The sequence below is a fragment of the Macrobrachium nipponense genome, chromosome 24, assembly GCF_015104395.2.
Source record: "Macrobrachium nipponense isolate FS-2020 chromosome 24, ASM1510439v2, whole genome shotgun sequence".
NCBI lineage: Eukaryota > Metazoa > Arthropoda > Malacostraca > Decapoda > Palaemonidae > Macrobrachium > Macrobrachium nipponense.
Genome location: NC_061091.1, coordinates 15,896,280 through 15,912,230, shown reverse-complemented (window position 1 = coordinate 15,912,230; position 15,951 = coordinate 15,896,280). Strand labels below are relative to the sequence as shown.

The 15,951-nt window shown below is 37.9% G+C and overlaps 1 protein-coding gene across 1 annotated transcript in view; it reads right to left on the bottom strand.

The window, feature by feature from the left end:
- Positions 1-1,903: 1,903 nt before the first annotated feature.
- LOC135205465 (transmembrane protease serine 9-like) overlaps positions 1,904-15,951 on the bottom strand; it is a 165,621-nt gene continuing 151,573 nt past the window's right edge. Inside the window, exons 3-10 of the mRNA XM_064236119.1 lie at positions 15,271-15,397; positions 10,735-11,410; positions 10,204-10,379; positions 8,882-8,970; positions 7,829-7,961; positions 7,122-7,260; positions 5,688-5,833; positions 1,904-2,882 (exon numbers count right to left, since the gene is read on the bottom strand). Of these exons, the coding sequence (XP_064092189.1) occupies positions 2,721-2,882; positions 5,688-5,833; positions 7,122-7,260; positions 7,829-7,961; positions 8,882-8,970; positions 10,204-10,379; positions 10,735-11,410; positions 15,271-15,397 (1,648 nt within the window). The 3' untranslated portion in view covers positions 1,904-2,720. The remainder of the gene's footprint in view (positions 2,883-5,687; positions 5,834-7,121; positions 7,261-7,828; positions 7,962-8,881; positions 8,971-10,203; positions 10,380-10,734; positions 11,411-15,270; positions 15,398-15,951) is intronic.

Genomic DNA, 15,951 nt, shown 5'->3' with positions numbered 1-15,951 from the left:
TTTAGAAACCGCAAAGGGAGTTTTGTGGAGTTGTTACGTAAGGCTTTTAGCGGTTTTTGACCAAGTAACAACGTTAAGCATATAATACAGTCCACTATAAGTCCATCTTTTTCGCCACATCCTTCCTGATACTTTCAGATAACAAGCTTTTCCACCAACCTCTTTCCATCCACTCTTTCGATATAACCAAACCACCTTGACAGCTTTCCAATTCTTTTTAAACCACATGTACTGTATGTACAGTACTACACAAACAATTTATCCTAAAAGTTTAGCCCTTAATTGTCTCTCATTACTATTCAAATACACTTCACTTCCATAAAGGAAAGCTGGCTCAACAATTCCAATGTATACTCTTCCCACCCTGTAAGTTTTCCATAGAAACTGTAAGTCTCTTCGCCAATGTTCCCTTACACCATGCTATTTATCTTCTCACCTATTATGTAACTTCTCTCATCCTACCAGATCAAATGTTTCCATATTTAAACAATCCGCAATGACATCCATTGTTTACAGCAAAAGTATTCATTAGTCTTATTCCTGCCTGAACTTCAGTCTTTCTCGCTGTAAGCTTGTATCTTCTACTTTATATACTTTGAATATGTTACTGACAACTCGACACCCCTTCCTTCTTCTCTGCCTCTTTTGTTGCCGAAGTTTCTATTTACCTTTTTTTTAATGACCTTCAACCCAACTCTTCTCCTTGTCATGTTTTTGCTGATGATTCTAACAACTATATTTCCTTTACTTCCTCGTTCAAGCTCTCTTCTGTTTATGGAATTCGCTTTACCAATGCTTATTTCCATTTACCATTTTTGAACGTTTGAGCACATGTGATGAGTCATGCAATCTAGTGAAGCCAAATTCTTACCGGGTACCCACTACAAGTTTCCATCAATTTCCTCTTCCATCTATCTGGTCTTCGGTTCCTTTCGATGAAAACGTAACTGAACTCAATCTTCACTTTTATAAAGGTCTTAGGAACATAACTTACCTTTAATCTTGCTTTAGGCGTAGTACCTACTTATAAATTTCATGTTGACAAAACTTGCTAAGGGTTGGAGTACTATTTCTCTCATATTTCGGGTGTTTCATCTTCAGTTCTCCTCTTTGATGGGAACTTTTCCATCAGTCTCCTGATAATATTTTGACCCAATATCACCCCTCAAATTACCTGTTCTCATTATTTCTGTGGGAATCAATAATCGTTGATTTGTAAGACACTGTGACTATTTGGGTCCCTCTGGCCTCTGCACCGTTGCTTTAATTGTTACCTTTCTGCTCCAGTTGTTCCTAATTTAAAGGCCTCCTTTTAGCAACCCGGGTCTACCTCTGCCTCGAGGCTGAGCGCCACTCAGCTTCCTTCTCTCATTTTTTTTTATCTTGTTTCTCTGAGTCTGGACAACAAAAGGGTATGTGATTTTGTTACATCGAAATTGAATTTAGCACTAGAAAATCTCGATATGCTAAACTACTCTCCCTAAATGACAGGGCAAAGCTACTCTCACAACTCTTTTAAACAGTAGGATACGTAGAATGATTTTCGATGAATGGCTTCAAGCTACTAGTAAGCTACAAGGTATAAACTGGTACTATTCTCCTATCATGTAAAACTTCCTCTCCATCAGTACCTACCGATGCTTGACCAAATAATTCTTGAGGGACACTCCATAAAGGTCACAAAAGACCAAACAGTGTTCTAGTGTTCCTTCAAAGGTTTATAAAGTCGTAGATCCAAGTGTCACGAAATGCTTTACTCCTCTTCTCTCACTTGGGAGAATGGTAGCTTTCCGTTAATTTGGCGAACTGCACTTCCTCGTCAAATGGGCCGTAGCTTTACACTGTCACATATCGACCAGTGGCGCCGCCACAGTTCATCTCAGGGGGATAATCAAACAACAAACAAAAGAAAACATATTTTTTTCCTGTGCTCTTCTTCCGCGGTCAGTAGTACAAATCAACAATGAATATACAAATTTAATGCCACAAAAGTCTTGCGTCCGATCAGTTCTTCCCTCTGCTACTGAAAAATTCAGTCAGCAGTGAAACAATTCGACTGATTTACAACAAGGACTTAAATACTTTCCTGTGATGATTAACAACCACTAATGACAGTACAAACTATTATAATAACAAGAACAACAATACTTGTGTCTATCATTTTTATACAGAGTTTTTAGACTTGAATGTATAATATTTTTATGAACCTTCACATGATATGCTTAAGGTGTCTTCACAGCACGGCTGTACAGTCTGAGGAATTGCATCATTTTCGAATTGGAGTTCAGTAAGATCATTTATTTGAATTATTTAAAAACTATTGCAATACCACATTGGGCAGTTCAGTTTACCAGTTTGGAGACAAAGTTCTATTAGGGAATTTATGTACTTAGTAGTATGTTTCCCATTTAATTATTACCAGAGATACGTCATTCTATAGTATAGTTACCAGTTCTAGTGACTTATTAATATTTGCATTTAAATAACTATGAAAATGGTTCTCCAATAAAATATGACTACGCGAAACAGCCATGAACTCATCTAGTTCACAGCGTTCAACATTCAAATGTTAGGTAGGCCGATCGAAGAATGATTTTCACCAATTATTCTCTGTTATAATGTTTTTCACTAAGTCAACCCCAAACTTCCCTGACGCAATTCCACGACTTTATTATTTATTAGTTGAGTTCCGCAAGCTAATCCTTTCAGAGGTCCGGAGGTCAGTAGGCTGCACTGACCCTGCTGATCCAAGGCAGGAACGAGGAGATCCTTGAGTAGACACCTGGGTAATGACCCTTGCCACAGCCGATGCCCCACGACACGATACCCACCTGCGTCCACACGCCACCGATTTGTTTCACTAATGGCCCGCCGCTGTCACCCTGCACATTCGGAAATACAAAAGACAGGGCAAAGGAGTTAAATACCGACCCATCACACTACTTAAACTTAAACTATCACGTCATATGAAATATTGTTCAGGAGAGCAGAAACTACGAAAAAATAAACTTTGTCACATCAGGTGCGAAAACTAATATGGTCGAAAATTCTACATTACTTAATCAAACTAACATCATTTTCACTTACAAATTCCAATAATCTATTTATGGGGAAAAATGGAAATGTTATACTATACAAGTTCCCCTTTGAAACACTCTAACTGCTTGTACAAATTGCATATAGATATAGGTACCATTGTCCCGTGTATGAAACAAACAAAGGTGCCAGCTCTCGTACTATTTATTGGTTCAGTATATCTTTAGTTTTACTAGACCACTGAGCTGATTAACAGCTTTCCTAGGGCTGGCCCGAAGGATTAGATATTTTTACGTGGCTAGGAACCAATTGGTTACTTAGCAACGGGACCTACAGCTTATTGTGGGATCCGAACCACATTATATCGAGAAATGAATTTCTATCACCAGAAATAAATTCCTCTGATTCCGCGTTGGCAGAGCCGTGAATAGCCAAGGGCGTAAACCACTCGTCCAACGAGGAACTAGTACTATTTACTGGTGAGCATGACGTCACTTCATGCCAAGGACTGTAAAGTGTGCGCGGTTTTAAGTAGGAAGTACTACAGCTCTAGTGATCTGCGCAGTCATATGGCTTTCGGTGTGTATCATCGTGTATCAGTGTCCTTACATCGTATTAACATGTTTTAATGAAATGTTTAACAGTGTAAGTAGTTTGGATTTGAGGTGCCAATGTGTATGGAAGGCACTTCTTTTGGATAACTTAGTTACCGCTCTCATCGGAAGGATAAGCATTGTAATTGTCGTAAGAGAGGTTTTATTTTCGCTTACTCAGGGGGTAAGCCTACAAACTGCTTTGCTGTTGGGAGGTTAGGAAAGGTCTATGGAAGAGCCTAAAAATGTCGGTAAATGGTGTTTCGCCACGAGTTTAACGACACAGGAATTTTAGGATAGGATATTTATAATTTATCTATTAGAAAAAGTATTTCTAATAAAATACAGTTTATATTTCAATTTTCGTTGGTGAAACAAGGCTCTTTTTGACCGTAGATTTTAGCCCGTTATAATTTATGTTAAAGTTAGGAATATAAAGTTTACAATTTAGGTGTGAGGGAAAATCTTGCTTGCTTCTCGAATAAGCTTGGGGTCGGACCACGCCTTGTCAACGCTATGATACATATATTCATGGAAGCAAAAAAATGAATTAGTATACGAGTAATGCAAATTGCGTTTGTAATAAACATTTTTTCAGGCAGAGGAAACCCTTTTTAATTGCTACTACTAATACTTTTATTTTGAATCTTACTAATACAGCACTATTATTATTAACACCCTTTAATGATAGTATAATATATATTTTCCTCTTATTACTTACTATTCTTATAACTTACGCTACTACTTTTCTATTTGTAAATTAATGAAACACTACTGCTACCACTATAGGTATTACAATTGACATCAAATTAACACACACACACACACACACATATTTATATATATATATATATATATATATATATATATATATACATGATCACATACATAACTGTTCTGCGCATTGATACAATTACTAAGAGGAGTCCTCATTCAAACTGGATGGTATCTAGCATATCCAGTCACTTCACAGATACTTGATGATGAGGACTGTCTCCCCTTGAAAGCTTGTAACGAATTTGAATAAATGGCTCTGCAAGATACCGTCTAGCTGGAATGAGATACTTTTAGTATGTATATACATATAGTTGACCATTAATAGCCAATAGTGGTCCATAATGACATCAGATGTCAGGTTAAACTGTTTAAGTAGATCTATACTCTGTTTTTTTCCATCTGTCCACCAGCCTGTGGTGTTTGCGTATGGTAACACTGTGTCTAAAACTTTACACTTACGCTGTGTAAGTTTTAGGTAGATAAAAGGATATCTGGGTGTACATTTGCAACTGAAAAGTGTTTTAATAATTTACTGATTGCGAATTGCACCGTTAATATTCGAAATAGGATATTGTTATTATTGGTGAATGTAAGCTGAATGTAACTATCTAAAGCCCGGGACGCAGTGTTACCATATGCAAACACCACAGGCGGGTGGACAGATGGAAAAAAAAACCGAGTTTAGTTGTCCCAGGACATACCATTAGCTTATGAGACAAATACTTCAAGACATGCATTTGCTAACTGCAGGCTCTGCAAATATTTACTTATGGCCATTCAGTTTTTCTTTCCTTGTTTATCAACGTTGCTAAAAATTGTTCTACTAAAAGAAAGGTCAACCAACAACCATGGCCGCTTACTTGTACGGTTCATAAGTCGGGATTTGTATGCATGGTGAAGAGGCATTTACTTCATATTATTTGTTTAGGATGTACTGATAATCAAACTGTAAATAACCAATCATTGAGATAAAATTGATGGCTGAAAAACTTAAAATGCAATATAAATAAATTACCACGGTATTAATTTTGCACAATTTGGGATAAAATGGGAAATGTATGGAAAAAAAAAAGATTAGAGCCAGGCCTGATGCAAATCCCTATGGAGCACCGTGACTTTGGAAATGGAATATAAAATTTAGACCAAAGGCTAAAAACGCTGCGATCTAGGTCGTCATTCAGTGCTGATAGGGAAATTGAGAGTAAAAAAAGTTTTAAAGATGTAACAGTAACATGGACGAGATAATATAAACGGAGGTACAGTGAAAGGAGGAACACTCACCTGACACGAATCTTTCCCGTCCTGTCCAGCGCATAGGTAGGACTGCACTATTCCGCCCGGGGCAGCACCGCCGTATTTGGTGCGGCATTCGTCGTTGCTCCACACACGTAAGTTAACGTTAAACAAGGTGGAAGGCTGTGGACCTCCTGCGAGTTATGGATCAATATGAGTCTACAGCAAAACGTATCAGGCTGTGAAATGACTTGGTCTTCTCGTGGTATAAAAATATTTCACAGACCAAAATCCTTGCTTAATCTGATTACTAATTGAATGACCAGAAAGAAGGCTTGGTGCAATAAAGGGTTAAAAGTTAGCAGTTCCAGTCCTCCACGAGGCTATTAATGATATAAGGAATGGATCTCTGGTATTAAGGCCGGAATTAGATATGTAAACTAAATTGACCAATTGCAAGGATCCGTTATAGTACACCTCGGCAGCATTTCACCAGGTTCCGTTGACATGTAGCTTTAGTTTCTAACAGAAACTGTCAATTAGATTTTCAAAGTTTAATCACAGCTGAGGACCTCGTTTTAAACCCAGCCAGTTTAGGATGATGATAATAATAATAATACAATAACTGTTTCAACGGCATTTAATTTATATAGAAACTTCTCAATTCTTCTTATCATCTTTTCTCGTCAGCATGTAGCTGGCGTATTCAGTTTCCTAAGGACATGTAAAGATTTTCATTTGTCTTAGGTTTATTCCTCTAACGTGTCGACAGCGCACAGGCAGTCATCTATGAGAGTATACAGTAAAGTGAATTAAGATACATTTTACAAGTATTTATAGCATGCAAGATCGTGTACAATCGGTGGGCGGGTCGGTGAGCAGGGATTTTAATTGGTCGTTGGATGGTAACGAAATCTCTCACCGATTGTACACGACCTTACATGCTATAAATACTTGTAAAACGTATCTTAATTCACTTTACTGTATACTCTCATAGATGACTGCCTGTGCGCTGTCGACACGTTAGAGGAATAAACCTAAGACAAATGAAAATCTTTACATGTCCTTAGGAAACTTAATACACCAGCTACATGCTGACGAGAAAAAGATAATAAGAAGAATTGAGAAGATTCTATATAAATTCACTGCCTTTGAAACAGCTAGTATTGTATTCAATGCTACTGCCCTCAGAGAAGGCCCCTTCCTAATAATAATAATAATAATAATAATAAAAAAAATAATAAAAATAATAATAATAATAACTCTTTTGCTTAAATGACAAGGGTATTATGTTGAGATTAAGGTAAACTTTCCAAAACGCGAATATTCTCAAAATACCAGTACTAATTACATCAACAAATGTCCTAATGATATAGCAATTCTTTGGGTAAAACCTTGGAGAAATAACACCACAAGAACAAAACCTATCCATTTCCAATCAAGGAGAGAGAGAAAAAAGGAGTCTTTGCGATCATCTCTTACCCTCGTACATGCTTCCCCAGCCAGCAACAGTCACCATGTCCCCTTCGTAGGTGTTCGAGGAGCGATCCAGACAGACGGGCCTGACCTTACTGCTGTACCGGACTTCCTTATCGAGCGTCAACATGGCAACGTCGTTGTACTGAAAGACAAGTGAGCGAATGACTGCGTGGCTTTTGGGTATCTCTCTTTTAGAAAGGGCACTCTCATGGCCTCTTGTAATCCGGGCCGGAAGAAAAGAAACCAAAGTTAAATATGCGCAGAAGTTTCTTCGGCGCAATCGAGGTTTTCCATATACAGCGTATAATGCTGTGATGAAACTCTCTGTCATGGCCCGTGAAACTCTTAGCCGCTGCCCATGAAAATTTCTAGCCAAGGCCCGGTGGTGACCTGTGTTGTCGGCATCTATAGTGGTGCCAGACGCACGATTATGGCTAACTTTAACCTTAAATTAAAAAAAAAAAACTGCTCAGGCTAGAGGGGTACAATTTGGTATGTTTGCAGCTCTCTAGCCTTAGTAGTTTTCAAGATCTGAGGGCGGACAGGAAAAAGTGCGGACGGACAGACAAATAACCATCTCAATAGTTTTCTTTACAGAAAACGAAAATTCCATCTAAAACACAGAGGCACATATTGATAATCAACGTAACAATGTCCTGTAATGAGCACTTTCAAATAACCCCCTCCCTCTCAAATCAAGAAACACTCACCAGCCTCCTTGAGTCGTAGTCCTTGTGACGGACCACCCTGGAAACTCTGTACTCCTGGACACTTCGCTCCTGCTGGCGAATGTTATGGGCGCCCAGTCTCACGCGGAGGTTCTGGATGTCAACTTGGCTCATGCTGGAAGGTGGGAGGGACAGCAATATTTACTATTGTTTACTGGAAAAATGTGCTTTAAAAATTGTCTGCTGCGGAGAGAATGTGCTTTGCAATGTTGATAAACTAAATATACGAAAATGTGACTACGCACTTAATAGTTTTCTTTTACAGAACACTAAAAAACTGAATCATTGATAAACTGGAGAGTTCAATATCCTGAAAACATTAAGGTTTGGTTTCCAAAACGATTTCCGCTGTGGGTTTAAAAGAGGACAGTTTTTGTCATATCGACATGTTCAATTGTATTCACAATACCGGCTCATAAATAGTGCTTCAACACGAAGTTCTTTCTATGGTGAATTCACCACAATCTAACAGTGGGCTTAGTCGTTACTCACTATTCTACGAAGACAGTCATTTCTTAAAGATAATCAGTTTAAGAGAGAGTTAACAGACCACTGAGAGGAAAAGGCGTATTTCATTAACCATAAAACCTGCCGTCATGGCTGTTTTACCAGTATAGTCATTTCACTTAATCTACATGTGCAGGGATCCGACATATTTCAAAATTTCGTTTCACTTAATCTACATGTGCAGGGATCCAACACATTTCAAAATTACATGGGCTTCTTATAACTCGTTGGAAGAGAGCTTTATAGGTTGGACGAAGTGGTTGTTACGGACAATAATTCTGAGGGACCTCTGAAGCAGAGCTCTCCTCGTACATAAGACTATAGTTGGTATTTGGATGCGTCACCATCGTGACCAGAGAGTAACAGAGGCATGGGGCGAGAAGCTCTCATCTCTTTATAAGCCAAATATGAGAACGGAGAGATTAGCGCTCGAATTCACACCTAGATAAGTAGAGGTATATGCCTGGAAAAAAAAAAAATGCCTGCGCACAAACAGTAGCTGTTAACCCATTAACTTGATCGACTTACTGAGCGACGCAGTGGGCGGCCGTTAAAACGTGAGTCCGATCAATGAGGGATCCTCCACAGAACTGCTTGTGGCTGTTGAACAACACTGCCTGTGGAAATAAAAAGGATGAGAATGAGTAGTACTTTTATGGGTGGGAACCAGGATAAACCTGGAAGACAATCGCAAGTTGTTTCTCTGATGCGGCGAGATTGGAAATTGTCACGGAAGTGAAATGACTGATGGAAAGCGTCACGGCCATTTTTATTTCTATTTCTAATATTAGCCTGGAAGACTTATAAACCACAGAGGATCATATTAGCCCCCCAAGCGTTCAAAATATATTTAATTTGTTACAGAAAATTGTTTATATAGAAGCGCCCATGTCTATAGTATTACGAAAAAAAAATACAATCTACATAGAAAACGTTGTCATTCATCATCGACAACCTCGAAGCTTTTGACAAAGTTGAATCAGTTCTCTAAACTCTTAGGAAGATTTTGATATTCTTGGAAAAGATCTAAGCTACTTAGAAAATCATATCAACCATGGACAATCTGTAAGCTTTCTATGTGTTATAGATATATATACTTTAAATTTTCAGCTTTTACGAAAATGTTTTTAAAATCATATCAAATCCTGATAAAGTCCTTTCAAAAGAGTTCTAAGCCTCTTAGAACACGGTATATCAGATCCTAGAAAAGCTCTAAACAGCACAGAAAATCATAAAATCATAGACAAGTTCACAATAATTTTTCACATAGATATTTATTTACCTTACCGTATTTTCTTGGGGTCACAAAGATGCTCTAAAATATAATGCAGTTGACTGAGAAGAGCTGGTTTACTGAAACATGGCATTAGAGTATGAAAGTGGAAAACTATTTAGTTAAAGGACAAGCCAATTGAGCTTCAAAGAAAGAGAACAAAAGAAAAAAACAAAACAAAAACAAATGCGTATTTGTGACCCAACTCTTTAGTTATCCTATTTTACCTCGTCGCTGAAGGAAGTGATGCCCTCTATTGAGGGGACTGAATAGCCTATGTAAAATATACTATAATATGCTTAGGAGTTGGTGAAAAATTCGCCAGTGTCATGGTAGTTTGGAAGGACAATAAAACCCCTTCGATCATACCAAATCGGTAACGTTTCATGCACCCAACAGGCAGACAGAGGCTTGTACTATCGAGTGTTCCGAATGATCCTGGACTTGACCAGAAAAAAAGTGACAGGCAGCAGACATAGTCTTGCATGATCTAGCCTTACTTTGCAATGATCCTGGACTTGAGAGAGAGAGAGAGAGAGAGAGAGAGAGAGAGAGAGAGAGAGAGAGAGAGACTTACAATCCAGGGGTGACTATGTGGAGAAGCGTTAAAGCCTCCACTGATCCTGAACCCGCCAGGACTGGACTTCGAACTCTTCTCTTCGTTGCCAGCGTGGTAGAAGGTGGTAGGCGAGCAGGGGTCTTGCTCCACTCCAGCGGGTTCGCCCAGGTCGGGTGATTCGGTAGTGGTTGTAGCTGCAAATCGAGAAAGCCAAGAATTGAACGGAAATACCCTAAGCATGATTTACGGAAACATGGCGTATAAGAGGACATCTTTTCCGTTTGCGAAACAAATGTATTTGAGTGACTACAGTTAAAGGGGAATAAATGTATACTCATAACTTCAGTTGTTCTTATGCATTAACACTTGCTTATTTTAATATATTAGCTTCTCGTAAAAATTTTTCTTTATTTTTTTTCATCAGAATAAAGGGAAAAAAGTTGAATGTTTCTTAATCAATACCTTGGGTTTCCTACAGCAATATAAATCTACAGCTACACTGACAGACGACCGAATGACAGGGTGAAAAAAATAATGAAAAATATTTACTTGAAGGCTGTTCCCACCAGGGCTTTGGAGTCGTCGTTCTAGGGGTCGTGGACTGTTCCCACCAAGGCACAGCTGTTGTCGGTTTTGTGGTCGTGGGCTGTTCCCACCAAGGCACTGCTGTTGTCGGTTTTGTGGTCGATGGCTGTTCCCACCAGGGCTTGGCAGTTGTTGTTCTAGGGGTCGTCTGCGGTTCCCACCAGGGATAGATGGTCGTCGTCTTGGAAGTCGTAGGCTGAGGAGCCCACCACGGAGTACTCGACGACTCCCACGGGCGCAGCGTCGTCGTCGTCGCGGGTCTTGGATGACCGGGGTGTCCTCCGGCTGGCTTCGTGGTCCACCAGGGCATGGCTGTGTGGGACGGCGGATGCGTGATGAGCGGAGGATGCGTGGGATGAGTGTAGTCACTCAGCCAAGGATTCTTCACTGCGGGTCTATTGATTGATTGCGAGTTATCTGGCGTCCCAGCTACCAGGGTCACTGACGCCGGCTTCATTGCAGAACGAGGCGGGACGAACATGACGTGACTTCGATCCAGGAGGCCTGGGATGTCATCCTCCAATCCTTCTTCTATGACGTACCTGTCCACTTCGTTGTCTTCGTCCAACTGAATTTTATTCGCCTCCTTCACCTCTTCCACGTTGGCAGTCAGCGGCTCCCCGCAGCAGACGCCGAACACCTGGAAACGGCAGAAGACTTCAGTCGAGTGGAATATTGTGAGTACCTTTTCCAAACTCACATATGGTGAGGGATAGACAACCAGTAAAACTTGTACAAAATGCAGTGAAGGCAAGAACTGTCTAAATATTTGTTCATGAACACGTTAACCCTGGATAGGTTAGCAGGGTCGAGCACGACCCGAGGGGTGTTTAAAAAAACATGTTTTTTTCCCATAAATCATTATCTATCTCGAATCTGGGTGTGATCGATCTGCAAGAGGATAGCAGAACACACACTACAATCATGTCAAAACTTGCGTTTGCCTTGCCTTTGTCCTTCCTCCTTTTCTGAGTAATAGTTTGTTTTGAACATGTGTGGGATACAAAGGCAAAGTTATCAAGTAGTGATTTCCTGTCTAACACTGTTGACTCTGGGATAGTTTTATATTGTTGGAAACTCTAGGTATGTGGTGTGTGCACATTATGCATGCCTTGGTCGTGGCTGAGAAGAATTATATTGCCAATTATTCCAATTTCTTTCAAATGCCAATTTCTCAGTTTTTGCATTTTTCAACAACAATGGCTAGTAGGCAGTATTCTCTGGGGATGGATGTCATCAACTTACTTCTAATGGAATTATAAAGTGATTTTGATGATAATTTAGAGGTTGCTGACAACTCTATATGGCAAGAAGCCAAGTTTGTGGACTGAGAGGTCGACGCAAGGGGAATGACCTTGAGATTATTATGACACAAGAGGGGGAGAGAGGGGGTGGGTCTCTGTCTTTTCTGGTGACAGATTACACGAGCTTATGTCAATAAATCATGACGCACTGTAGAGAGAGAGAGAGAAGAGAGAGAGAGAGAGAGATAACATTTCTGATATGAGAGTAAATTACATCTTAGTACAGATATTTTTACATAATTCCATTCTAGGATAATATGAGTTTATTCTATAAAACAATTAGCCTTTTCCTATTTGATTTAGGTACCAAAATAATTCGTGAAATTTTGACAATTTTTTTGGCCCCAAAAAAATAACTTTTTTTTTTATCTTTTTTTATTTTGACCTCTATGGGTTCGACACCTTTTCTGGCAGTCACATATTATAAATAGTATTTTTAGGAAGGATTCCCTCATTTTTTGTGTGTATATAGCGTATTTTGTATTTTTTGTAAATATATTCGTAAATTATTGTTTGAGACAGAGAGAGAGAGAGAGAGAGAGAGAGAATAACATTTCTGATATAACAGTAAATTACATCTCAGTGCAGATCTTTTTACATAATTCTGTTCTAGGATAATATGAGTTTATTCTATAAAAAAATTAGCCACTTCCTATTTCATTTAGGCACCAAAAAAATTTGTGAAATTTTGGCTTTTTTTTTTTTGGCCAAAAAACTCACCCTTTTTTTCTTGTTTCAGATTTTGACCTCCATGGGTCCGACACCTTTTCTGGTAATCACATATTCTAAATAATAGATTTAGGAAGGATTCTCTAAATTTTTGTGTGTATATAGCATGTTTAGTATTTTTTGAAAATATTTTCGTAAATTATTTTTTTAATATACTTATTTTTTAAATATATTTGTAATAAATATTCAATTTGTAGATGGGTATGATTTATCTTCTCAGTAGTGTTCGGCAATGGTGAAATTGATTTAAGAAATTAAAATGTGCAGCATAGCTGCAGTTTTTGAATTTTCACAAATTTTTCTGGGCACTTGGGTCGAGCTCGACCCCACAAACCTTTAAAGGGGCACCAAAATAGCGATACCTGGGCTGAACCTAAGATTCAGGATGTTAATTATTTTTAAGGCCTGTATGCTCATTGCTCGTGGACATAACTTGACAAACTAGGACTCGAATATGCAACTATAGTGAAAGCCCGGTGGCAGATTTGTGGGGGGGCAGGGCACCTGGTCACGTACCCCCACCCGCATGAATATGAATAATAAAACATTGTTTTCTTTCAAAAAATCATTATTAGTTGTAACAATTTGCTTACTTAATTACTTCAAGAACAACAACTACTATATATATATATCTATATATATATATATATATTATATATTATATTATATATATATATATATATAGATATATAGATATTATATATATATTATATATATCTATTATATATATGATATATTATATCTATATATATTATTCGAGCTACAAATGTCCTTTAATATCTAATTCGCTCTACATCAGAACTGATATATTTTCATATATGTAAACCGAAGGGGAATTTTTAGTTGATAACAATATTGTCACTGTCGTCTTGATTTCGTCCCTGTCCACTGGACAGTGGTTCGATCCCACGAGGGGACGAAATTATTATCAACTAAAAATCCCTTTCGGTTTACATATATGAAAGTATATCATATCCGAAGAAGACGAATTAGATATTAAAGGAGATTTGTAGTTCGAATGATTTATATGAATCACAGTGATGTGATAATTATTCATATATTAATAATATATATATATAGATATTATATATTATATATATATATATATATATATAAATATATATATATATATATATATATATGATATAATATGTTGTATGCGTGTATATGCTATACACACACAAACACACACATATATATGTGTGTGTTTGTGTGTGTGTAGCATATACACACATACGACATATATATATATATATATATATATTATATATATATATATATATATATATATATATATATATATATATATATATATATGAATAATTATCACATCACTGAGATTCATATAAATCATTCGAACTACAAATCTCCTTTAATATCTAATTCGCTCTACCTAGGATATGATATACTTTCATATATGTAAACCGAAGGGGAATTTTTAGTTGATAATAATTTCGTCCCTTCGTGGGATCGAACCACTGTCCAGTGGACAGGGACAAAATCAAGACGACAGTGACAATATTGTTATCAACTAAAAAATTCCCCTTCGGTTTACATATATATATATAGTATATGATATATATATATATATATATAATATCTATATATATATATAATATATATATATATATATATATATATATATATATATATCTTAATCTTAAGTGGCCCCATGAAAGATTTTTAGAGCCGCCAGTGAGTGATGCCATCCCTCAAAGTAACCAGGTCTATTAACTTTAGACCTAATGAATCACGCTAAGGCATGGCAACTGGAAAATGCAGGTATCAAGGAACCGTAAATTGTAATGGGCACTTATCCCTTCTCGGAACTGAAGCTTGTTGAACGTAACGCCACGTCCATGAAGAGCAGACAGAGTATTTAATAAAAGCAATAGCTCCAAAAAAGGACCTACTCAGATGTTTCAAATCTGTGTGAAGAGAGTGATTACCATCTGATGACGGGACATAAGATTTCAAACAAAATACTGCCAGTCTGGAAACACGGTAAATGAAAGTTCCGCCATTTTCTAAAGACTTAGCATCATCCCCTGGGTACTACAGACCACTCTCATTTGCAAGCACCGCATTTGGTGCCAGAATGCAGCTAGCTCGGAATCTAGAAAACTTTACTTTTGGATATGTTTTGAGTAAAGAAACATTTTATATTTCTTTTGAAGTGAGAGATTGGGTGACGTATAAAAATGATTCAACAAACCCAGGTGCCCTTTATGGTAGAGCTAAGATGGATTAGTTTTAGTCGAGACCTAAACTTGTAGCCTGAAAAGGGAACAGCCTTTGTGTATTAGTAAGTACGAGGGAAAACTCCGAAATGACAGGATTTAAACAATATATAAACAGAAAACAGCTGCCACGCGAACAGCGCAGTATTTGAAATCATGTAATGCAGAGGGCAGGAATAAATATTACCTTTAAAAGATATTACGTATAAGGAGTAATGTATACTTACCAATTTTTCATCGAGTTGTAAAGGACACGTGTTGTAGATACCAAAGACCCAAGTATCCTCTGGAGAGACGTTAGGTAGTCGGAAGTATGGGTAACAATCTTTTAATTGTCGACAAACGCCTAAAGACCTGCGGAGGAGGAAGAGGAAAGAAAAAGGAAATATTCAAGGTATATATACAATAGGGGATAAGATGACATAAAATGTGGCTGGATATATTTATGCAAACTCAGATAAAGGGATGAATTCGTAAATGAACACAACTGTTTGCTTCTTCGCGCATAGAACAAGGTGCATTAACGCAAACATGCATTTTATATGTGAAAAACTTTTGTGCGGTCATCAATATTAAGTAATATGACAGTGACAGTTTGAGCGATCTGTTACAAACTGAAGAGGACCTGAATTAATGATGACTCGATTAATAAATTGCTTCTCCAATGACTCGATTATTCCTGAAGCGGAATCAAGCAGCTGGAAAGCACACACACACACACCACACACACACACACAAAAAGACATATCTAAGTTGAACCAGACCACTGAGCTGATTAACAGCTCCCCTAGGGCTGGCCCGAAGGATGTAGATATTTTTACGTGGCTAGGAACCAATTGGTTACCTAGCAGCGTGACCTACAGCTTGTTTGTGGAATCCGAACCACATAATATCGAGAAATGAATTTC